Here is a 26,369-nt window from a genome sequence, read left to right on the forward strand (position 1 = left end):
ATGTTGTGAATCACCATCTCTATCTAGTTCCAAAGCATTTTCCTCACTGTTCTATTGGGGTTTCTAATAAAAGGCTGGAGAATTTTTGGAGACAATCTGGATTATGTAACCATTTTACATAAACCTTAAGACACTGGTCACATCCTCTTGTTTTAAAGCTTTGTTGTACTTAATGGTGTTTGCCTGGAAAGCTTTTTGTTAAACTGAGAATTTCGATGCAGTGGAAATTAATGCACCAGCCTCTGATTGGCGCTGAGCAGCTGGAATTCCCGGAAGACTGCAATGATGTTCCAGCATCCCCCTGGTCCCCCTCTCACCAGAGGGCACCTCCTCTCATTCATTCCGGTATCCTCTCATCATGTACTAAGCACTGATAATAGGACCCACGGAATGAAGGTGACAGGGCTCTGCTTCCTGGGAAAGACTCACATCTTGTTCCCACCACCACTCTTCTCCTTTCAAATACGTAAGAACATTTGCATGAGAAAGTCCTTCTATAGTGTGTGTCTGAAATGTTAAGGCATGTAAGATATGTCAAACGCAGCGATTTTCAACCTTTTTCATCTCATGGCACACATAAACTAATTACCAAAATTCCACCGCACCAAAAAATGTGTTTTTTTGCCGATCTGACAACAACATAGATATAATTTTGATTCATTCACACCAGATGGATATTGCTGTGTTGGCTGGTGTCATTTTTTTTTTATTTGACAATCTAAGGGAAAAGAGGTCTGTGCCCCTGTTTAAATAGTCAGGTATCGCATGTTTTAAAAATCCTTGCGGCGCACCAGAAATTCTTGCTGCCACACCAGGGTTGAAGAGCACTGGATCTAACGGGAGCCTGGAGTCCTATGTCAGAGGGCAGCTCTAGGGTGTGAGCTCCTCTGGCAGCAGAGACCGTGCCTTCTTCCTTCTGCCTCCCTCACTCCTAATCCCACCCCTCCACCCCCACCCCTAAGCCTAGGGCAGGGTCGGTGCTTAGCAGTACCCCCCACCTGCTGGAAAGACTGACAGAGGGACGTATCCAAACAGATTTAGAATACAGGGGGTCCTCGGGTTATGACAGTCTTGACATACATTTTGAGTTTACAACGCTCGTTCCCATAAAAACTTTAAAAAATTGAGATGTAGATGTTTCGGCTTACACTGTTAGCATCTTACGTACAGACTACGTGGGCAAACTAGTTTGTTTGTACGTGGGGGAAGAAGTAGCAGTATTTTTTTTTCTGGAGCTTAGTTGTGTTTTTGTGTTCTAGATTATGATTTTACAACTGTGTTAGGATAGGTCAATGACTTAGGTTAAGGTGAATTTTGACTTACACCAAAATTTGGGTTATGTCACTGTCATAGGAATGGAACCGTGTAGTATGATACGTAAGGTGAGGACTCCCCTCTAAGCTCTCCTGGGCAGAGATTTGAAATCAGCAAGTAATTTTATTACCAGTCTTTGACCTTCTCCATGGGAAACCCTCTTACAGTATTTGAACACCTCACATTTCCTTTTAGAATTGTCTGGCAACATCCTGCATTCCTATGGTGCAGGTAGCCTGGCTTCTCCAACCTGCTCATGCCCTTCTCCCTGGAACCTATAAGCATGTTGTTACACGACGCCAGGGACTTTACAGATGTCATTAAGGTTCTGGAACTTGGGATAGTGAATTCTGGATTATCTGGGTGGTCCAGTCTAATTACATGAACGGTGAGAAGCAGAGAAGTTTTCCTGGCTGGAGTCAGAGATATGTTGCAGAAGTAACTTGGCCAACCAGTGCTGGAGGGGGCCATCTGGAGGCATGAGAAGAAACGTGTGGAGTCTCTAGAAGAAAAGGCTGCATCTACTACCTTACTCAACTGATGGCCAGTAAGGAAATGAGACCGCAGTTCCACAGTGTCAACCAGCGGCCCGAGGGAGCTGGGAAGCGGGTCCTGTAAGGAACACTGTCCTGCTGATCTCGTGATTTCAGCCCTATGAGGCTGAGAGGACCAGCTGAATCTCCCTGGATCTGTGACCTATGGAAACTGTGCAATAATAAATGTGTGTTGTTTTAAGCTTCTAAGCTGGTGGTGATTTATTATACAGAGACAGGGAACCAATATCCACTTTGTCAAGTGGTCTAGAGCAAGCAGTTCTAACTGGTTCCCAACGGTCTGGAGACACTTTCAAGGAGTCTAGGAGGTAAAAAAATTATTTGCCTAACAACACAAAAATGTGCCTTGCCTTGTTCACTGTGTTGATATTTGCACCAACGGTGGGTAAACCTGCTGGCGTCTCAGTTTACTTTAAGATGGTGGTACCACTGCACCAGTGGTCACTTGATTTTCACTGTCACACCCTTGCTGGAAAGAACATGCAGTTTCATGTAAGGATGTTGTTGACAGAGCAGAAAAGTCACAAATGCTATTCAGTCTTGACTCCCATGTCCTTTTCTTATGCTGGGTGACAAAATGCAAAGCACCCAGAAGCACTTCTGCTGATCTCAACCCGAGATAGTTGCCCCAAAGAAAAGTATGTGTGTCATTGTGCTGTGACCCGAACTAACTGGTTTTTCCCCCCACAGAATTCCATTTTTACCTGGAAAAAAGAAAGACTGACAGATAAACAAGTTATTCAGATGTGCATATTTAAGAAATACTTTCTTGAAAATGAAGTTGATTGAGCCTGTCACTTCAAGAAAAACAGCTGATAGTGTTTGTTGTCAATGATAACATTTGAGCATTCTAGCAAAAATTAGAATTTTGGAAAACCTGAACCTTTCTTCTTGAGACACTGGATTCAGTGGCTGCACTCAGTCTACATTCATGCAGTCCCCGGGGCTGGGTGGTAGTTGCCCTCTTTCAGACACACGCTTTCCAGTTTCCCTCTGTCCTCACCACACTCTGCTCCTTATGCCCCTTTGTTTGACCCTGTGAGCATCTGTATGTGTAATGTTCCATCTACATGACCTCCCTGGGGGCAAGAAGCTGGGAAGAGCTAGATGTATCCTGAGACTCTTCCACTGTTCCCCGGGGGGGGGGGGGCAGCGTGTAGTACATCACAAGATGCCAAGAACCCATAACAAAAAAACCCGAGGTCACCAGATGAGAAGAAATTTCTGAAACAGATGCAAGGTCATGTTTTAAGGCATGTTCTATCAACTCTCTTAAGAATCTGCTGCTTGATGTGGCGGGGGATGGGAATAGTGCAGGAGGGTGGCTGAAATGTGGATTATACAAAATAAGTTTGGGCTCAGGAGCCAGAGTGTTTGTGTTCAAATATTGTCTATGCCTTTTGATAGCTGTGTGATTTTAGGTTAGTTACCCAATCTCTCTGTGTCTTAGTTTCCTTATCTGCAAAATGAGACTAATACCACTAATTATCTTTCAGGGCTGTTGGGAGAATTAAGAGATAGTACGTGATGAGCACTTAGAACAGTGGCTGGCATACAGAGCCCTTGAATACTTGTTAGGCACTATTTTTATTATTCTTTTGGGCTGGGTTTCAGTCTGGCTATGAAAAGTAAACTGTCATAAGGTTCCACCAGGAAAACTGAACTCTGTTTTTGTCATACCATCTCACCAATCCCAAAAGTCCTGACATGAATGTAAAAGATCTCTGCAGATATTTGAGGATGATATGGTACATCATTTTGATTGCCAGCCACAGCCTCTTAATCTACCTGTTAAAACTGCAATAGATTGGCCCTTGTGGGTTAGCTCAATTGGTTAGAGTATTGCCCTGAAACACCAAGGTTGCAGGTTTGATTCCTGGTTGAGGAGCACACAGGAAGCAACCAATGAGTGCACAACTAAGTGGAACAACAAATAAATGTTTCTCTCTCTTTTTCTCTCCCCCTTCTTCTCTCTGTCTCTCTAAATTCAATCATTAAAAAAAGCACTGTGATGGATGTGAGACTGCTCAGGAGGCACATTAACAAGTCCATTCATCCATTCATTCATTCATTCATTCATTCATTTGATTAGTCATCTCTTTATTCATTAAATATCTCTTGAGTGCTAACTATGATCCAGGAACAAAGACAAGGAAACTCATGTTCTTGTTTGGGGCTAGAAACAACCTCCCGAACAACCTAAATATTTTAATTCCTTGTTTGTAAAAAAAATAATAATAATAATAATAATCCATGTTTCTATGGGACTGTGAAAGAGCTTGTCCTAGTCTGAGGCCATGTCACCTATATAAAATAAACCACTGCTAGAAAATTGCTTTGAAAAGAGAAACCAGACTATAACTCTTAGAAAAAATTCTGTAAGTACCCAGTTTATTCATAAAACCATACAGTTTAAATATTTATGATTTTTTTTCAGTCATACATTTTTACCATCGTTCCCAAAATGTTGTGCATTTGGCTGACATGTATTTGCAAGGTTAGAATCTATAATTATAACACTGGAAATTATTCAAGGCCTATTTGATTTGCTTGTTAATATGTCCTTCCTCAGAAATAAACAACAAACACCTATTTTGCCTTGTAATTTACTTCCCCAACTCTCTGGCCATCTTGTGCCTTTTATGCTGCAAAAACCCTTGTCCATTTATCTGTGAGAAGATTATTCAAGTGAAGCATTCATTTTCCCTATCCAAGACTGGCCAGTTTCTATAGAAACAAAACACCTCCACCTAAAACAACCATTCCAGGCATTTCTGCTGATAGAGTTTGCTCTCAGGAGTGATCAAAAGAGGCAAAGAGAAGCCCCACACTAAGCTTATAAATCAACTTGGTGGGCCACATTTCTGGGGAGCCAAACTGCATGGCCATCTGCCACAGCTAAGTCTCCTTGTCTGTTCTGGTTCTAATGAAGACTTTTTGAGGTCATTCCTAGGGGTTGATGTAAACATGGAGTCATTCATGCGAGGCGTGCAATGGCTCTTCTCAGAGGGCGGGGGCTGGGCCGGAGGAGCAGGCCTCTATCTGTTTAAAGAAGAGGTGCGACTAGAAAGCAGTGAGACTGATTTGGGGTTTGCAGCTTCTGGGACCAGTCTCCCTACTTTCTACTCCCACCTTGGAGACAGGCAGGGCCTTTACGCTACTGGCAGGGAAGAGGCGCCATTCTCAAGCAGATTAGGCTCCGCCCTGTTTCAGGTGGTCTCTACATCACGCCCTCACGTCTAGAACCTCAGAACTCTTTGTGTGGTCCGTCGTCAGCCTTGGCCTCACCTGGGACCCTCGCTAGCACTGCAGAATCTGGGGCCCATGCACACCTATGGCATCACAGTCTGAAGCTTGTCAAGATCCTCAGGTGATCGGTGGGCACAGTAAAGCCTGAGAGGTGTTGGCTAAGTGCCCAGACCCGCGTCAAGAAGGCTACTTCTAGGTGGCTAAACCTCTCTTCTTCAGTTAGAGAGACCACTCTTAGCAGGGAAGAGTTATGGATAACAACTGCAGAAAAGTGTGGGTGATTTTTCTTTTTTATTTTAAACATGCAAAATACAGTCCATGCATCTGCCATTTTGAAAAGTCTCTCCTCCTGTAGCAGATAAAACCAAATATGTTTTGGCTATTGACATTCACTAAATGTTTCAAAATGCTTTACAGTGTAAAGATAATAAGAAATTTAGCAAAATTTCAACAAACCTGTATAAAAAACTGATACAGATACCATTTTATTTCAAGGCGACATGCTGTAATGTAAAGAGGAAGTTATAATTATTTGTGTCTCTTTGTAAAAAGTCTTTAACAATACAAGGGCTTACCAGATCCAGGCCTCAGGGCTACACATGCAAAAAATTGTCAGTTAGTTAAAAATCACCAAAACGTGCTATTTTTAAATGTGTGTGTTTTTTTTGTTTGTTTTTTGTTTTTGTTTTTTTTTTTTAGGTACAGGCATAGTAGAAGTATTAAATATTAGCAGGAACAGTATTTCAGAATTCTGTAAAAGTGCATGGAGTGTCCTAGAAGTTCATGGTGCTAGTGTCCTAGAAGACTCATACACTTCCGATGAACATTTTGGCTTAATCCCTTTGCCATTGTAGTAGTCCACGACTTGGTTTGGGACTTCAGCCAACACGCTCTTTGCCAGGGCAGCTGGAGATGCCTGCAGGGAAGAAGAAATCACCATGACTTTGGCGCCTGGCCAAAGGAATCTGATTGAGGATCAGCCTAGAAGGCTTGAATCCTGTTCTGAGCAGCTAGTCTCTTTCATTCATTCATTCATTCATTCCTTGCTCTGTCAAGGGCCTCCAAGCAAGAGTTGTCAGGTTGTGGGAAAATGAACCATTACTTTCTTATTCACATTTTTGCATGACTGTCTCAAAATATAAACCACTCACATCCAAAATATGGGTGCAAGTTGGACGGCAGATGAACTGTCTCGCAGTTTTGTTTCTGATTTATGTTCAATTCCAGATGCTTATTTATGTTCCAGGCACTGTGTTTGGGTTTATGGGGGTCTATGATTCTTGCTATTAAGGAAGTTACAATCATGTGAGGAGAGTCTGGTGTCACCAAAATTAACATTTGAGGTGGGTTTGAGACACATACTACAAACCAACAGCACTGCATCACATGGGAGCTTATTACGAATTAGAAATGTAGAGTCTTAGACCCATCCCAGAGCTACTGAATCAGAATCCGCATTTGAACTTGATACCTGTGTGATTTCTGTGCATATGAAATTTGAGAAGCACTGCTCTACAGTCACAAACTGTGTGACTAGAGCACAGAAAACAAAGAGGGTAAGTCATCCTGGAGGAAGTCAGAATAGGCTTCTAAGAGGAGGTAGCATTTAAATTAGGTATATTTTAGAACGTAGAGGAGGAGATTGGTATTTGACCATTTTAGGGACAATGAGTCATCTGATGGGGCTGAAGAACATATATGTGAATATGTGTGTATGTGTGTGTGTGTGTGTGTGTGTGTATGTGTGTGTGTGTGCGCTGCAAATGCAGGATTGGTGGGGCATTTGGTTGGAAAATAAGCCAGAGGCCAGGTGATGGAGCATGTTGAATACCACCATGCTATTTAAAGTAGCCATTCTTCTATCAGCATTATGTCTCCACTGTATGGTCTGAGGAAGATGAAGGTAGAGGTTGATATTCTGCATGGACTCTGGTATTCAGTACTAACTAACTGCTCAATGCCCAGGCAAGCAAATTGCCCAAACCTCATTATAAGTACTGAAGAGATTGAAAAGTTGAAGCAGAGTGACCAGTGAATAAATGTATGAAATTTCACAAGAAAGATTCGGAAGGAAAGGAAGTGAATTAAATGCCAGATGACCTGGTTTCTAGCTCTTTCCTTCCTATGTGGCTTGGGACTCAGCAATTTAGCTTTGCTGAGCCTGAGACAAAATAAGAAAGAATAAAAATTCATTCTATCTCATGGAGTTTTTAGGAGGCTCAAAATAAGAGACATATCTTACCAACAATCTGAAAACACCACAAGGAGTTTTTCTAAAACGATTCCTCACATTGTGGAGATGTTATAGCACGTCGGACCTCTGACATCATGAAAGCTCTTTAATTTCATAAATAACTGCTCAGGGTTGTGTGTTAGATCAGGATCCAGGTGTATGCTGGAGTATACAAAAAGTCATTCCCACCCTTCCTTTCTGGCCACCTCTCATAAAGCCAAATCTGTGATTTCCTAACTTCTCTTCAATCCAGGTGGGTCCATGTGATCCAGTTTCATCTTCGAGACATATATGAGCATTTCTGGGGGGTGTTTCTTGGGGAACTTTTCTCCCGTGGTTAAAGGGGACAAACATGGGCCCTGGCCAGCTGGCTCCGCGGTAGAGTGTCGGCCTGGTGTGCGGGGGACCCGGGTTCGATTCCCGGCCAGGGCACATAGGAGAAGCGCCCATTTGCTTCTCCACCCCCCCCCTTCCTCTCTGTCTCTCTCTTCCCCTCCCGCAGCCAAGGCTCCATTGGAGCAAAGATGGCCCGGGCGCTGGGGATGGCTCCTTGGCCTCTGCCCCAGGTACTAGAGTGGCTCTGGTCGCGGCAGAGCGACGCCCAGGATGGGCAGAGCATCGCCCCCTGGTGGGCAGAGCGTCGCCCCTGGTGGGCGTGCCGGGTGGATCCCGGTCGGGCGCATGCGGGAGTCTGTCTGACTGTCTCTCCCCAATTCCAGCTTCAGAAAAATACAAAAAAAAAAAAGGGGGACAAACATGGTTGGCTCTGTTTCACTTTCCTCTTCCTCTTTTCCTTGTATCTAGAGTGTGATTCCTGGGGCTATGGCAACCATTTTTATCATTATAAGGGAAGAGCAAAGGAAATCACCCAGTGCTGGCCCTGATATGATTGAATCGGACATGAGAAAAATGTATTTGTACTTATGTAATCCAGGGTTTCTCGGCTGGAGCACTGTTGTTACTGTGGGCCAGATAACTCTCTGTGTCGGCGACTGTCTTGTGCATTGCAGGAGGTTTACCAATAGCCTTCCCCTCTACCCACCTAGATGTGAATAAGGCACTCCACACTGTCATCATTAAAAATGTCTCCAGACACTGCCAATGTCCCCTGGGAAACAAAGTCACCCTTCATTAAGAACCATTCATGCAGTCGACCATAAGATGGATTTGAAGACAAAATCTTTCCTAAACAGTGCTGTCAAATAGAACTTGCGACAATGATGGAAATATTCCATAATCATGCTGTCCGATATGGTGGTCACTAGACACAGGCAAATAATGAACCCTGGAAATGTGGTTAGTGCAACTGAAAAGCTAAATTTTGTACTTTATTTAATTTTAATGACTTTAAATTTAAATAGTGTGGCTGTTTGTTACTGCATGGGACAGACAGCACAGCGCCTAAAGGACTCTCTCACCCTTTTGCAAGCCCGTGCTGGTGGTTCTGGTAAGCAAATAGGGATGGGGGCATTAGTTGGTTAGAATAAGGCCAAAAAAATGTGAAAGCAGCTAGTAAGAACAGCTGTATTTATTAATTGCCTACACAAACCAGGCACTGTGCTAAGCTTTATGTAGACACCACCTTCAATCTTCCAATGTGTGTATCACTTGCTTCATTTTGCAGGTGAAAGTCTGTGGCACAGAGGGGTTAAATAACTTGTGCAGAGTCGCATAGCTCAGAGCCTGTGCCCTGCCCACTTCAAAGCTCTGAGTGATTATGCAGAACAGACAAAGAGAGAGGACTCATTGGTCATGGGGCTTATATGAAATGTATCAGTTCCTTGCTTCTCATTTCATTTGTGGCTGATTGAACTCAGTATAGTCTGGATAATGAAATGGTTTGCAGAATCTGATTTGAAAGCCACGAAGCTAAGGTGGAGGATACTGTTTTCGTCACCACAGAGCAGCTGGAGGCCGTGGAGTGTAGATGGTGAGTGGCGCCCACCGCCTTGCCCTGACTGGGGCACTCCCCTTGTTGCGGATGTCCCCTTGACTTCCTGCTCGCTGAGCCTCTGTCCTGCCTCCTACGTCTGGCTCAGGCTGTATGGCTTTCCTCACAGTGACTTCTCTCTGCTCTGAAGTCCTGTAGCAACATTTTACCCCTTTTCAACCCCCCACAGACTGCTCAGCAAGGGAGTTTTCTGCCGACACTTATGTCCCAACCATGCTACGCTCCAGTAAATTCCTTGAAGCCTGGACCCATGGCTATATCATTTCGCAGTGGTCCCAATACTAATAATTAAACTAATTATTGAGGGAGAAGAGGTCAGGGCCCCTCTTTTTTCCTTATTAATTAGCTTGTGTATGTCATGTGGGAAAAACAAAAGGTTGAAAATCACTGTGCTAAGGTGTAAGTTCTTTGACCCGTCACTCAGGCAAAGTTATAGGTGGTGGTCAGTGAGATGGCTACTTCTTTCTGGCTGAGAAAATGTAGCAGGACATCACAACCTGGAAGAACACCCCTTCCTACACCTTGGGCAGCTGGCAGGTAGGTAACTTCAATGATGAACACAACCGTAGTGTATTGAGCCAGCCCCCAGCACAAGCTTCCTTAAAGAGGACCCCACTCCTTTCTGTCCACGTGCAGGCGAGGTGAGGACCTGACATACCTCTTTCATCTCATGAGTGGTTTCATCTGCAAACCCAGATGAAACCACTCTCCTCGGGCAAGTGGGAGAGGAGCTATGGTGGGACAGTCACCCCTTCCCCATGCTTCCTGCCTGAGAGCTATGGTGGGACAGTCACCCCTCCCCCACGCTTCCTGCCTGTGAGCTATGGTGAGACAGTCACCCCTCCCCCATGCTTCCCACCTGTGAGCTTGTAGGGGGCTTGGGTGTCGCTGCTCTTATGTGGAGCTCCCTCTGCACTCAACTCTGTGGTCAAGGGTTGATTTTATGTTCCTTCAATGATTCTAATTACACTCTAGCCCTCCTTAAGGGAATCAGAATTGCTAAGCAATATCTCACTGTTGAAGGAGCCCCGGAGTGCGCAGTGACCTCCCTGTGTGGTCTGGGCGATTCATGAGACCCAGGGTTCAGTGGAAGCCACTGGGCTTGTGATTTATCTGAATGCTGGCTTTAAAGCAGGGGTCTCAAACTTAACTCAGCATGTGGGCCGCAGAGCAAGATCACAGCCATTCGGCGGGCAGCACTAGGTCTACAAAAGGCAACTGTTACACAACACTTTTCTCACTGCAGTTGAAAACAAAAAAAAAAAAATCAGTACAACAAGCACAATCGTACATGCAGTTTACTCAGTGTCACAAAACAACCAGAAACTGTAGTTCGCATCACAACTGCTGTTAACTAAGCTAATATCTAGCTAAGACGCCAGAGAAATGAAAAATACAAGTAGGCCCCTAGGCTTACTTAATTTTATCCAAAATATTTTGAACTTCATGGATTAGTCTGCGGGCCGCACAAAATTGTTCGACGGGCCGCATACGGCCCGTGGGTCGCGAGTTTGAGACCCCTGCTTTAAAGCCTGTCCCACGGAGGTAGCAGAACAAATGACAATCTACGAAAAGCATAGGCCAAAGGTTCTGATGCTGGCACTTTATATAGATACCATTGTCTATATAAACAATGGCCTATTCATCCTTTCACTCCCTATATTTACCTTACCCAGTGTGGCTGGGGTCCCAGCATGGGCTCAACGTGGGATTGACATGTACCTGGGCACAGCTGATAAACTGGCTAGGACACTGTCGAGGACTCATTTGAATGAGGGTTTTTTGGCGGGAGTAGAAAGGGCTTTTCCAGAAAAGCACCAGGAAAGGAAGCTTGGAGTGGATGGTGTGGTGCCTGTCCCTTCCTCTCCGGGGCCCCAAGTAACTGACCACAGCCCTGAGGACCCAGGAGCTTCAGAGCGAGGTGAAGAAGATGTTTCCAGCAGGGATCCTTGAGCTGTGGGGACACTGGCTTCACTGCATGAACTGTCCAGGTGACAGAGGGTCACCGCAGCGTGGATGGGAGGGGATTCTCAGCACTCCCACCGGGCCTGCAGAGTGGCTTCAGGGCACTGAGCCTTCTGGAGACATCCTCCTGTGGGGAAGCTCAGGTTCAGCTACCACTGGCTGCCCTACTCTGGAGCGACTTTCTCTAGGGTACGGAACAGAGGGCACAGAGGGCTGTCTGCGACCTCCCTCCCATATTACTTCCAAGGCCTCCCAGGCAGAGCTGGGGGAGACTCCGCAGGGTGCTTCAGGGCCACCGCCAGCCCCGAGGGAGACTTTGTACGAATCGGAAGTGTCCTTCCCCAAAGGTGCAGGGTGTTGTCGAAAATTTAAAGGTGTCCCCTCTTTCATGGACTTAATAATTATCCAAATATTGGAAATGCAAAACAATTGTTATCAAGCATTTTTTGATGTCACAGAAGAGCACTGTCTAATGCACCTGCTTTTGGGCCATCAGGAAAACATAATGCTGCTTGACTAATTATTTAATACTGATTAGGGCCTAAGACTGTGAAGCTAGATGTTAACTTGGAGAAAACTGAGAAGACTTCTATCCAGCAGAGAAAGTAATCCAAAGTCAATTTATTTACTTTTAACCCCTTCGGCCATGACCTTGTTTTGAATCTGCCCTCGCAAACTTCACTCCAGTCTCTTCCCACTGCCCTTAATCGACCGTTCCATTTCCTCCTTTAAACTACCTCTGTCATCTTTCTGGTTCCCTCCTTAATGAGCTAAATAAATCTTTCATGCTGCTTACCATATTTATAGAGGATTTAGGTTTCTGTCATTTTGAAAATATGACAAACACTGGCCCCTGCCAGGGCACATGGCTTGACAAGCAGGATCCAGGCTGCACTGAAGCTGTCCCTCGCTTCTCTGGCCGGGCCCTCGTGCAGGGAACAATCTGCCCACCGGACACGGCAGCGCCGAGGGCACTGAGATGCTAACCTATTAATACATGGATGGGGACAGGTGCCACTGAAATGCTGGCTACCAGAGCTGGCATGACTTCTCATCTATAATTCAAGTTCCAGGTCTCTCTCCAAACGGGGGGAGCTCTACACAGCCTGTGCGAGAGATGGCCTGCCCTGGGCAGGGGTAGCGCTGTTGCTTCAGTACAATCTGGAATCAAGTACGGTGAGTGTGTTTTGGGTCTGCCTTCCCATGGGAAGCGCCCACAATATGCTTACATGTTTGAAGTTCCTGAAGGGCACGAACTGAACGATGTCTCGAAGGACAGGTTCCCCCTTGGGTGACCTCAGAATCCCATCGTCACCGTCAAGCATCTGCATGTCACTGAAGTCAGCGTTGCCCACTCCCACGATGATGACTGACATGGGGAGGTGGGAGGCATGGACGATGGCTTCCCGGGTGTCAGCCATGTCTGTGATGACACCGTCGGTCAGGATCAGCAGGATGAAGTATTGCTGCAATGGATCAGAGGCCAGACAGTGGTGGGGACAGGGATGTGGGGTAAGGGGACAAGAGGGAGTTATTGGGGAAGGGTACGGGGAGGGGGAATGCAGACAAGGACAATACCAGTTACACACCCGGGTGGCTTCAGTGCATACTGGCTACAGCAATAGTGACAACAGACATTTTTTTGAGTGACTGTGCAGACAGTACTAAAGACTTAAGGTTATGATGAATGGGACTTAAAGGCAAGCACAGGAATTGTAAGTTAATTCTAATAATCACCTTAGTGACTGTTACAAAGCACAGCGTGGTTGACAGAGCTTCAGGGAGGAGGAGTCAGGAGGACTGGCTTCACAGCTTCATTTTCTGAGATGCTGGGAAGATCCCTGAACTCCTCTTGGCCTCAGCTTCTTTCTCAAGTGAGGGGTGGGGCTAGGCCTCTTCAGCTGGGAGACTTTCAAGTCTAAAGCTGCACTGCCCAATCCAATAGCCGCTAGCTAAAAGTGATTACTGAGCCCTTGAAAGGTGGATAGAGCAATGGAGGAACTGAATTTTTAATTTTATTTCCTTTTAATGAACTTCAATTTAACGTTAGAAAGGGATACAGTTACTGAAAGCCTTTTAAGTATGTTTGAAACAACTAAAGCATGTGACTCTACTTTCTCAACTATCACTTGATCAAGTCTAAATAAAAATCAGGTATTTGTGATGATGATTTAGAATCTACCTTAAGAAGATGTAAGTGTAAAATATACACACTAGATTTTTGAAGACTTAGTGTAAAAATATTCTAGTAAAATATTTTTATATGGAGTACATGCTAAAATGAGATTATCATGTGTATTTAAAAATACTTCTGAGAAGGGGTCTGTGGGCTTCATCAGCTGCTAATGGGGTCCATGGAACAAATAAGGTTTGATCTGAAGAAGATCGTCAGAATTCTAGAGTCTAATCCAAGGTTGATCTAGCTGAAGGTAATAGGTTACAAATTGCTGGATCGAAACCCCGATAGAAATTTCCAATAAAGCCATCGTAACATTTGCTTCCAAAGCCAGGCTAAGAAAATGCTCACAGATAAAAAAAAAAAATTATAGTCTTTTAATGTACATGAGGTCCTGTTCAGATATGGAGGAGACTTTTTTTTCTTTTTTTTTTAAGAATTACACAAAATCAGAGAAAATCCTACAGCCAGACTCCTTGGCACAACTTGTCTAAGAGGTTCAAGTTTATGACCCTTAGCAATCAGTGATCACAAGGGGTCCTGGACCACACACTGTTCAAAAACAGGAGAAACCTCTGTAGAGAAGAATCATTGTTCCTGGACCATAAGGGTCATTTATCTGGGGTTATGCGGATCAGACACTTCCTGCACCATCTCCTGACCTGTCCTTACAGAGCAGACCACCTGTCTCTGGGAGAGTGAGTGATGGGCAAAAGGTCATGCTGGTTTATAGCAGGCCTAATCTAAATCCATGTCAGCGCTGTTCTCTTTTTATTCTTTTAGTTCCTGGGGCCCCAGAGGGACTCAGATGATTTCTGTTTTCAATCTAGAGTCTGGGGAGTCTTGGCGATGCCTTGGATGCTCTTGGAGGCACAGGGGGTAAAGGAGAATAAACCAGTTCAGACCCCACCTCTTAGCCTAGACGTAGCAAGAACAGTCTGTTTTCTTAAAATCTACTTTATATGTTGGGTTTCTGAGTAACATATTCACAGAGAAAATTTCAGACAGCGGTCATGTTCTACTAAATCTGAAAAAAAGTCAGAAAGCTAAAAATGAAATATATTGATATCAATAAAAATGATACATAAAAAAGTTATGATAGTATAGAGGTGGGGCAAAAGTAGGTTTACAGTTGTGAGTATGGAATATGGAAAACACAGTTTATTCTCATATTATTATTTATCAATTCTCATATTATTTAGTTGTGTTATAACTGCAAACCTACTTTTGCCCGCCCTGTATTTAACTAAAAAATATTAGGGGAGGCCTAATATTTTTTAGTTAAATACTGCCCTGGCCGGTTGGCTCAGTGGTATAGCATCAGCCTGGCGTGCAGGAGTCCCGGGTTTGATTCCAGCCAGGGCACACAGGAGAAGTGCCCATCTGCTTCTCCACCCCTCCCCCTTCCTCTCTGTCTCTCTCTTCCCCTCCTGCAGCCAAGGCTCCATTGGAGCAAAGTTGGCCCGGGCACTGAGGATGGCTCCATGGCCTCTGCCTCAGGCACTAGAATGGCTCTGGTTGCAACAGAGCAATGCCCCAGATGGGCAGAGCATCACACCCTGGTGGGCATGCCGGGTGGATCCTGGTCGGGCACATGCGGGAGTCTGTCTGACTGCCTCCCCGTTTCCAACTTCAGAAAAATACAAAAAAAAATATTAGGGGAAAAAAACCAAGTTCTATTTGGTCTTATAGCCTTGGTCTGCATTTTTCTTAAGAAAACCACAAATAGAATATAAAACAAGTCTTGTCTCTGATGTTTTGTGTTGCTGCAGGTGACCATCAGTGGACAGAAGCGTCTGTCATTTTGCTTCCCTTCCATCTGTAACATGGGCACACTGGAAAGCAGGTTGATTTTGGGCAGGTTATTTTCCTTCCCAGGAACATAATGTGGGTATGATTCATACTGCAGTGAATAACGTAAGGCCCATTGTGGAGTGTCCCCTCCGTCTGGCTAATGTTGCAGACATTTGAGATGTGTCATCTCTAAGTCTCACACTAACCCAGTAGAGATGGGTATGATTATCCCCAGTTTTCAGATGAGTAGACTGCAGAAAGGGGAATGTTAAGTCACTTGTAATTTATTGTCAGGATGGGATGGAAACCCTGGCCAGTATCCGGGTGAGAAAGGGTAATCCACCATCAACAGGCAAACTGCCCCTCCCCTTACCGACGCCTCCTTGGTGTTAGTCTCTTCTGACGCTGACTTGGCGACCTTCTGGATGATGGGGGCAATATTGGTGGGACCATAGAGTTGGAGCTTAGGAAGGCAGCTCTGATAGGCTTCCACAACTCCTTGAATTCCTACGGTGAAATTGGCAAAGATCGACAGTTCAGTAGTCCCCTCAACTACATTTGTACTCAAACTCACAAATAAATAAAGCATTAAATCCCCCAAATATTCCTTTCTAACATCACATTTATGTTCTTAAGATTAAAAAGAATACCACATGGCTGCCTCTATCCCCCACTGAAATTATTCTCTTTAACAGCTTAAATCAAAAGTAATGATTTATACAAACTTTTCCCTAATCTCCCCCTTTACACATAAGATTTCATTAGATTCTCACAGTGTAATGAAATAGATGTTAAACCAGTGGTCCCCAACCCCTGGGCCGTGGACCGGTACCGGTCTGTGGGCCATTTGGTACCAGTCCGCAGAGAAAGAATAAATAACTTACATTATTTCCATTTTATTTATATTTAAGTCTGAACGATGTTTTATTTTTAAAAAATGACCAGATTCCCTCTGTTACATCTGTCAAAGACTCACTCTTGACGCTTGTCTCGGTCACATGATACATTTATCCGTCCCACCCTAAAGGCTGGTCCATGAAAATATCTTCTGACATTAAACCAGTCTGTGGCCCAAAAAAGGTTGGGGACCACTGCATTATACCCATTGTACAGGTGAAAAGACTGAGGCTTAGAGAGCTTAAATGATCTGTCCCTGGTCACATAGCAAATGAACTGCAGACTCAGGATTGAAACCCAGGTCCATCTGGCTCTATGGGCTGTGTTCTCAGGCATTAGGCAAGTCAGCTTTAATACTTTTCTAGTTTTCACACCACCTGGTTGACTCCACTGTACCATACGCCACCCTAGTCCACTTAGAGGCGTTATGCATATAGCCACACGACCATCTTTCTAGGTATTAAAGTCCTTGGGGGCAGGAGTTGTGAGTCATTCCCTCCAAGATCTTGAGGTAGGTTGGGTGCCCCAGGTGTGTGATAAATGAGCAATATGGCAGACATCACTGTCTGTTGGGGACTGCGGTATAGATGAGCAATGTTCATCATCACGGTCAACCTCTCATTTAAAGGAGGCTTCCATCCTGAGGCCATGTGAGCCAAGGCAACAGTGAAGGGCGGGACTCTGCTGGAAGGGACAGCCCTGACTGGGTAGCTTCTCCTGGCATTTTATGAGTCTCGACTGAACATTTAGCGTTATACTCATGATCCCACAAGAGTCCCATTGACTAATGAGTTTTATTCAAATGGCTCCTCTTGGTGTCTGGGTCTGTGTTAGCTCTTGCCTTTTCCCGTTTCAGCTCATCCTTCTGTTCCTTTCTATGCTGACACAGCACACTTGTCCTTGTTTTGGCCAGAGGGATCCACCTAAGGCCCTCCTGAAGTGGTTTTCCATGTCCACCGTGCATTGCAAACTGGGTCTTGGGTATTTTGGATAAGCAGGTTCTGTGTGTTCTGCCCTTCTACACATGCTTCCAAACCCATTGAAAATGCCACATCCTCTCTGGCGGCTCCATAGCCTGTCATTCTAAAGACAGACATCATATCATTTTGCAGCTTGGTTCTGGAGTGAAATGACACTCCACCGAATTTCTTTATCTATTTTGGCTCTGGAGTTTTGGCCTAAGATAAGCAAGTTGGATGTCTCTTTCAAAAGTAACAGGCAGAGGAATCTAAGAGTGTGAAACAGGTGAACACTGGGCATGTATTTCATTCTGCTTTGGTGAAAAACCATCCTTATAGTTTAAGAATGGGGGTGGTTAGGGATGAGTGAACTCTAAATCATAATAAATTTAGGGTAAGGGATCAAGAGAGGGAATACTGACAGAACAGAGATCGGGTCTCAGAGGTTACTACGTGCAGACTCAATGATATTGATGTCATATTCTTGGACGTTAAGCGCCGAATTGGTGAAGGAAACTGCTGGATGCTCTCCACACACCACTGGATCGAATTAACCCTGGTTCCACCCCCCTCCCTCCTTGACAAGAAGGAGGAGAGAGAGATGGACAGTTCTACCTACTTCACAAGACAAAAATGTCATAATCTTCATAGCAACAGCTGTACTTAGCTCCATTTGTTATTTAGAAAGATGGAAAAATAATTCTAGGGTAAAGTTTATCATCAGAGTTGTCATTGTCGTTTCATCATTATTTTGTGGAATCCTGCTGGGGAACTTCTAGCTGGAAATAATGGAACACAGACCAGAGCCTTCAAGGAGGCTTCTGGCACAAAACCATGAAGCTGCCTGTTGGAAGTCACTGAGGCTGTACCCTTGGCCAAGATGCTGGAAGTGTCAAACGATGCCCATATCTTCGCCCCGCCCCTACGTATACCTTCACAGAGAGGAGGTTGTGAAAAATAGATACTTGAGGGAAACTTGGAGAGCAGAAAGAGGGGTATCATTGTTGTCCATCAGGTCAATTTCCCCCATTTATTTTACTTTATTTATTTATTTTTTGGCCAGAGGAATTCAGAATTGGAATCAATATTCGTGCCGTAAACTCAAGACCTCTTCTGCATCCTGTCTTTTCCAGCTCTTCCTCTTCCACCCTGTCAGTAAGGCTTTCTGTTGCCCTTGGGGTCGCATGGTCTGTTTGGATCCAGAAAGCCCACTTCTCTGCTGTGGACAGTCCTAACGGATACACTGCAGCCGTTAGGGACACTGAAATGGGAGCATTCAGACAACGGGCAGCGAGACACTGGCTTGCTTTCACGTGATCATTACCTGCACACTCTGGGTTGTCTTCATTAAAGTTGATTGCGAAGTCATGGGAGACCTAGACACCAATTAAGATGGAAAAAAAAGCAAAGAAAGGCAAATTATGACTTTAAGCCAGTAAAGAGGCGCTGGGTTGAAGAGTTTGCAAACAAATGTCCATTACATTCATTATGTGCTAAGCAGCAGGAACCACTTTAAGCCTTCACATAATCAGTCTGAGATGATGGGTGAACTCTAAGCTCCCTGCGGAGTTGAGGTGACAAGAAATTTTTCTAGAATCAGATAAATGCCAGCAGGAGGGGAGAATAACGCATATCAAAAAGAATCCAAGATAAGATTTCAGAAAAATGTAACCCCAAGAAAGAACTGGCCACAGACTGGAGGTTTAGACTTGGCTGAGCTCTGCTTGGACCCAGTGATTAAAAAAAAAAAAAAAAAAGGCAACTCCTCATCATGTCTGCTCAACACGGTGATGGTTATAATGGCTCCCGCTGAGCTGTTGACATTTAAGACTCATTCTAACATACTATGCAGAGCTGTAGGACAGCATGATTTCCGCATATATACAGGTAAAATAGATTCTATTTTTAGAAAAGTGATAAAATAATGTATCATGTAATATTCTAACACCAAGTCTTCTACCTGGCAGGACCTAACACAAGGTCAAATAAATGTTAACTTCCTTCTTTTTAAAATCTGATAAAACAGGAGGGATGTCTTGGCACCTGGATATTATTGGATCATTTGGGATTTTATAGAAACTTCCCTTTCAAAGGTTATTTCCAAGCCCTGACTGTCTTGGGGGCTAGAAAATAGTCTTGGTGTTAAAAAGTCCCTCCTCTTTGTGGGAGGTCAGAGCTGATGCTGCAGGTGCCTGGACCATATTCCCCTGCCCTTAACTCTTCCAGGCAATTTAACTGACTTTCAATTATCTTACCTGCTTTATTTTCCTTAAAATTTTCTTGGGCCTCCAGAGCCTGCTTTTGCCTGCTCCAGTGATAGGCTAAAAGTGTCAGGGGATTAATGTCGCTTGGGAGCAGCGTTATCTCAGTGGCTGACAGGAGATGGTGTATTGGTACCCAGCTCTTGGGGTCTGCATGTGCTCCACACTGTCTTCCAGGGTCCCCAGCAGGATTAAGCTCTGCTGCCCACAGTGGTAACTGAGTTGTTAGGGTATCCTGTGTTGGCTTCTTCTCACTCCCCCACTCTCTATTGAGGTTGACTTCACCTCTCAAATAAACAACTTGCATCCTAATCCGGTCCCTAGAGCAGTGATCCCCAATCCCCAGGTCGCAGACCAGTACCGGTCCGTGGGCCATTTGGTACCGGTCTGCAGAAAAAGAATAAATAACTTACATTATTTCCGTTCTATTTATATTTAAGTCTGAACGATGTTTTATTTTTTTAAAAATGACCAGATTCGCTCTGTTACATCCGTCTAAGACTCACTCTTGATGCTTGTCTCAGTCATGTGATACATTTATCCGTCCCACCCTAAAGGCCAGTCCGTGAAAATATTTTCTGACATTAAACTGGTCCGTGGCCCAAGAAAGGTTGGGGACCACTGTTCTAAAGAGAGTGTAAATTAAGACTGAGGTGCCCGGGGCTCAGTTTCAAGGCAAACTCAGACACTGTATCTTAAAGAAATAAATCATGGTGACCTTGTAAACTTGCTGGCGGGTCCCGGAGCTTCTGAGACCATCAGTGTCTGTCTGGTACAAAAGAAAAGTCAGGCCTGGAAAAGGGGCATTTGAGTGGCTGTTTGGGAGCAGAGTGAGGAGATGTGAGGGAACACTGTGAGGACAGTAGGAAGAATGAGCTGGCTGGCAGGCAGGGCAGAGCCGGAGGATCGGTGAGCATGAGGGCTTCAGAACACATCAAGAAGGATAAATTACACCAGGAGGGGGCCAGGCAGACGTCATGGATGAGAAGAGGAAGTCCTGGAACACGGTGTTCTCCACCCTGCTGGGCCAAGCTGAGACTGGAAGACTACCTGGTGGGGATGTGGTGGGGGATGCTCACGCATTTCCGGGTGGTAGGACTGATGGTTATAGATACGCTTTTCAGTCCCAAGATTCAACAGCTCTGTGCAGAAGGGGGCACCCACCTGACCACATCCTAAAGCTGGTACCCCACCTGAATGGGATTGTATCTCTTCAGTTCTGGCTAATCCTTGCTGTGTAATCTAGTGTTGCCAGGCTGTTTAGTTTTTCCAAAGAAGCCAGAAATCTGACATTTTATATAAAATTGCCTAAACCTTAAAAAAAAATCTGTGTGTCCAATATAATACATTTGTGGCCCGCACAATGTTCTCAGACCACTACTTAACAACTCCTGCTCTATATTCTTTCTCCCCATGTGCTCTATTTCTACAAATGCTTCTAGAATTCTGTAGGCATGCCCAGCAGGGAAGCCAGTGTGGAATAAAAGGCAGACAAGGAGGACAGGTCAGGGGACATGCCACTCCATCCACTGCTCTCTCCAGTGGCCACAGGGAGATGGATTCTCTCTTTCAAAAAGGGCACAGAGGGAAAGGCCCTTGGTCTGACAGCTCTTGTGTGGGAGTAAATGTCGGCATCTGCCTCCTGCCCTGCAACTCAGACACAGCCAATAAAAGAGAAGTTCATCAGTGGATGATGTGGTCTGCACTTAACTCGGACCTCAGAGGCACTGGTGAGGCTGGGGTAACAACCTTGGTGCCCCTCCAAGGGCCTCCCACTCAGGGAGCTGAGTTCTCTGTGGAGAGTATCCCACAGGAGCATCTGGTATACCCAGTAGGGTGCCTCAGCTCCACTGCAGTGCAAATCTCTCTCTGCATAATCTTTGCTTTCTTTGTGTCTTGGAAATCAGTAGCAAAAATAAACAGATTTCCAATGTCCTCATAGGAAATTTTCAGCTCCTCAATTCTCTAATCTTGAGTAGTTCTATCTTAGGGCTTCTCTGTGTCTCTCACATAAAACTGGTGCTCAGATAATTGGGATAAATGAGTCTATAGACTTCAGTGTCATGGACTTCCTCAGTTGGTAATTGTCAATAGGATCTTTCTCTAGGGGATAACTGAATAGATAGGATCTGGTCCACTGAAGATCAACTTCCTGGGTGTTTTCCCAGTCTCTGACCATATCTATAAGAAGCTAGTCAATGAAAGCCTTCATTTGCACCTCTGAGAACTATTCAGCGTACCAGAACACTGGGTTTCCTCAAAAGACAAGCTCAGACCCTACCCTGTAGCTCAGTTGTTTAGAGCATTGTCCCAATTTGCCAAGGCTATGGGTTTATGGGTTTGGTTCCCAGATAGGGCACATACAAGAATCAACCAATAAATGTGTGAATAAGTGGAACAACAAATTGATGTTTTTCTCTCTCTCTCTCAAATCTATATATTAAAAAAAAAAAAAAGACAGGCTCTGAGAATGTAATATCACTGGTTTTGAAGACCATTTGAGTCTTTGTGCCCTTCTTACATAATTACATCAAGGACCAAAGGAATGAGACTCCTGTGAAGGAAACTCAAATTACCCTTTGGTGACAGCAAAGCATCTCTGCTCACTCACCGTGTACTCTGGGGGTATCCTGGCACCGAATCCAAAGGCTGGGAACATTTTGTCACTGAAATTAAAAAAAAAAAAAGTTGCTTTATTTATCATCTGATGAGGAAGAAAAACACAAACCCGCATTACCTCACTAGGTATGCTGCAATGCCAAGTGCTGACTCATGCTTCCTGATTATCTGTAGTGACAGAAGATAGCAATCACATGGTAATTACAATCAAGAAATAATCCCCAGAGTTCATTACAGTCATTAGTCTGCACCTTCTTCTCTTACTTTTTGTTAGATTTGATCCTAAGGAATAAAATGACCTAGTATTTCCTCACCTCCCCCACTCCAGTACTCTCTCTCCTTTGAAAAGTGATCATGAATTAGGTAACTCCTATGGTTGACTGTAATACAGTGTGTCCATAAAGTCATGGTGCACTTTTAACCAGTCACAGGAAAGCAACAAAAGACGATAGAAATGTGAAATCTGCACCAAATAAAATGAAAACCCTCCTAGTTTCTGTAGGATGATGTGGCAGCATGTGTGCATGTGCAGATGATGACGTAACACCGTGTATACAGCGGAGCAGCCCACGGCCATGCCAGTCGAGATGTGGATGGTACAGAGGAAAGTTCAGTGTGTTCTGTGGCTCATTAAATTAGAATCTGTGACCAAAGTGCAACGTGAATATCGGCATGTTTATAACAAAGTGCCATGACATTAATCACTTAAAACAGAGAATCACAGATGTTATTCACTCTGTTACACCAGACGTCCTTACCCGTGTGTGGCAAGAACTTCACTATCGTTTGGATGTGTGTAGGGCAACAAATGGAGCCTACATCGAACTGCACTGAATAGGTATGAATTGGGAGAGTTTTCCTTTTTTTTGGTGATTTCACATTTCTATCATCTTTTGTTGCTTTCCTGTGACCAGTCTAAAGTGCACCATGACTTTACGGACACACTATATATATATGTTATCTTTTAAAATCCGTATAGGGAGAGACTATTATTCCCATTTTACAAGTGTGGAAATGGCTTAGGAAGTCAAGTGACTTGTCCAAGATCATGTTGCTAAGTTAGAGCCAGGGAAGCCTGAATCCAAGGGGATATTAAAAAGCAATGGGGCCCTGGCCAGGTAGCTCAGTTGCTTATTCCAGTACGCTAAGGTTATGGGTTCAATCTCCAGTCAGGCCACATACAAGAATCAACCAATGAATACATAAATAAGTGGAACAATAAATCAATGTTTCTCTCTCTTTCTCCCTTCTTCTCTCTATAAAATCAATAAGTAAAAAATTTTTAAAAAGCAATAGAAAGCTTGGAAGTCTGACTTATTGTCAGAACTTGGTCTAACTTATAGAACTGATTGTATCCATTACTTTATCTCATACAGGCAGCAATAAATTGCTTACATGTCTATTCTTGTCTCCTGAATTCAAAGGGATGCTGGTTTTTGTATTAATAGTTTTAGAGCTCCGCTGCCTCCCTGCCTCAAACTGCCCCTTACCCCTACCTGCAGGATAATACTTGCCATAGAGTGTGTGCTCAATAAATATTTAATGACTACATAACCCATGAACGGAATCATTAAGATGTGGCTATATAAAGAAGAAAAGATTCTTGTCAAAACTTATGAGAGTCACACATATATCTTTTGCCTTGGTTTCTCTTATGCAATTTGAAATTTCTCTCAATCTATTCATTCATGTATGTTATATCTTAACTCTAGCTTTACTGTACTCTAGGTGAGAGGATAGGAAAAAGAATAAAAATTTATTGGCATATACAACGCGCCAGGCACTAAGCTAGGTGATGTATGCACTTATTTAATTCTCAAGTAACCCTTGAAGTTCCATCTATTTATCATTCCCATTTTACAGATGAATAAACTGAGTCTCAAAAAGACTAAGAAAGTCTCATAAGCCTTAAGATATTTTCCAGGGGGGTTGTGTGATTTCAATGCCCATGTTTTTTTCTATTATACCATTATAATTTAATGATCATATACAGCATTAAGTGTGATTTCTCTCTGCCACTTCCAGCAACAAGCCCCCACCCCCCTAGACAATGAGTAAGACTATCCTCTTGCAAGTTTTGTGCTATTAGAGGATTGTTGCAATAGGGCCTCTGGAATATTGCTCTTGTCAGAGAGCATGTCTTTCTCATGCCATTTATCTTTCACACTCTTTCCCAGGAAAAACACAACAGAGATTTGTTCTTGGAACAATGCTTACATTCCTCAGTTCTTTGCAGAGTTAAAAGAGAAAAGAAAATTCAGGTTCAGCTCACAGATGTCCCTGAGCATCCGCGTAAGCAAAACTGAAACCCCTGTCCAAGGCTGACGGATAAGTCAAAGTAGCAAAGTCTAATTCTCACCCGTCACCATCTACCTGATTTAAAGATCATTAATAGCCAATACCAGCTTTGATAAAAAAAACTTCAGAAAAACAGCCAAATCTGACCAGATTTGGGGTAGGGATTGGCAGATGCAAGGAAGTCAGACTTCTTTGACATCAAAATCTAAATTCTCCAGAAAATCACCAGCTCCCCCTTTCTTCACTGTTGTGTAGATATGAGCTTTGTGGTACATTGCATCCAGCATGTATTAGAGAAGGTATTAATGCTGATAAACAGAAAATCACAACAGCTTATAAAGGATTAGCCACAGCTTTGAGGAAAAAAAAATACTTCTGGTCCTTGGAAATACTTAAATTCTTTGCCTCAGCAATTCCTCTTTAACCACAACAAGGGCGCACAGGTGTGGGAAGGGATCTGTTGTGGGATTTTAGAGGTAAGTCTGAAGAAAAGCTTTCCTGGATGGAGGATGGGTCCTTCCAACTCAGAGATAGTGCAGAAATCAAAACAGGGAAACCTGGAAGGCACCACACCCTTTATTTTCTTCTTTGATGAGTTTAGGATGGCTATGATCTAATATTCCATCTATTTCTAATCACCAAACCAGTGTTCCAGCATTAATGATATTCCTTTTTATTTTCTAAGCCACCCATGGGAACCTGAAGTTTGCTGAGCATGATGTAATGTTATGTAACTGAGTTTGAAGGGTAGGGAGGTAGGAAAAATGCCTCACCTACAAGAGAAATAATTAATGAGCCAGGAGGGCAACAATTCTCTGAAGTTAGCCACCACAAAGACTCTAGCTAGTAAATATATGAAAGAAAAAATTTTAAGCCTAAGCACAATGGAGTTAAACATCGCTCTTACTGATTAAAAATAAAACTAAGCAGAGAGGAGCCTTATTATGTAAGAGGCAAGAGGAGGCAAGTTGAGCACACAAGTGAGCATCAGCAGGCCAACACATTGAAGACCTCAAGGTTGGATCCACTTAGCACTGAGTGAAGGGGCCACTTAGCAAGTATAGGGAAAATGATTGGTGAAACCTGCCGATAGAGATGATTGAGGGGCATATCACCACATTGGTAAAGGCAATATTTCTTACTATTGGGATAAAGTAGTATAAAATACAGTAAAAGAACCTATGATCTTCAGTGCTGATGAGCATGTTGGCCTGCATTCCTCAGGGAATGACCATGGTCAAAGGATCTCCAGACGGAAGATTCATTTTCAATCACCATTTTTATCCTCCCTGTTTGGAAGGCTTTGCGATAAAGGAAGAGGTTAATAGGAGTACAGACAGATGACTGCGTCCACAAGAAAATGAAGATGAACTCAGAGCAAAAGGACATTGCAGAACACTTAGGCATTTTAAAAAGATTGTTCCTAAAAATGTGGTTTTAAAACAGGGGTGCATGAAAATGTGGGTTTGCAAAGCCCTACTGTGAACATGAGAGCATGTTTTGTTTTTTTCCTTTTAAGGAAATCAGTATTCAGTATCTCGACTTCACTATGTATTCTTTGCTGAAATTGATCTTCAGCAAAGAAGACAGAAAGACCTATTCTCTACTCACAACTTCCCTTTCACAATTACCCTTCTCCTTTACCCATTCTGAAACTTAACCCCCATGCTGCATTGCTCCTGGGTGTAAAACTCTGCAGGAACAATTCTAAATGTAAATGATGATTCACCAAGAAGCAAATCCTTCTGCAGGTCAGATATTAGCCAATGTTTTGCTTTAAAAAAATTTGTACAAAGTGCTGATATCAGCTGGTAGATTGTTAAAAATATATTGATATACAGCATACATAAGAATAAACTCAGAATGGATAAAAGACTAAATGTAAGTTGTGAAACCATAAAAATCCTAGAACACATAGGCAGTAAAATCTCAGACATCTCTCTTTCCTTCTCCATTTATCTCATGCTTTATTTATTTATTTTTTTCTGATATATCTTTTTGGGCAAGGGTAACAAAGAAAAAAAATAAACAAATGAGACTACATCAAATTAAAAAAATTTAGCACAGCAAAAAAACCCAACACAACCCATCAATAAAAT

At 43.6% G+C, this 26,369-nt stretch overlaps 1 protein-coding gene across 5 annotated transcripts in view; it reads right to left on the reverse strand.

Moving 5' to 3' along the window:
- Positions 1 to 4,324: 4,324 nt before the first annotated feature.
- CPNE4 (copine 4) overlaps positions 4,325 to 26,369 on the reverse strand; it is a 531,556-nt gene continuing 509,511 nt past the window's right edge. For all 5 annotated transcript variants that reach the window (XM_066245254.1, XM_066245256.1, XM_066245258.1 and 2 more), the window contains exons 12-16: positions 21,965 to 22,019; positions 18,417 to 18,468; positions 15,610 to 15,743; positions 12,496 to 12,732; positions 4,325 to 6,033 (exon numbers count right to left, since the gene is read on the reverse strand). In XM_066245254.1, the coding sequence (XP_066101351.1) occupies positions 5,899 to 6,033; positions 12,496 to 12,732; positions 15,610 to 15,743; positions 18,417 to 18,468; positions 21,965 to 22,019 (613 nt within the window). In that variant the 3' untranslated portion in view covers positions 4,325 to 5,898. The remainder of the gene's footprint in view (positions 6,034 to 12,495; positions 12,733 to 15,609; positions 15,744 to 18,416; positions 18,469 to 21,964; positions 22,020 to 26,369) is intronic.

The sequence above is a fragment of the Saccopteryx bilineata genome, chromosome 10 (assembly GCF_036850765.1).
Source record: "Saccopteryx bilineata isolate mSacBil1 chromosome 10, mSacBil1_pri_phased_curated, whole genome shotgun sequence".
Lineage (NCBI taxonomy): Eukaryota > Metazoa > Chordata > Mammalia > Chiroptera > Emballonuridae > Saccopteryx > Saccopteryx bilineata.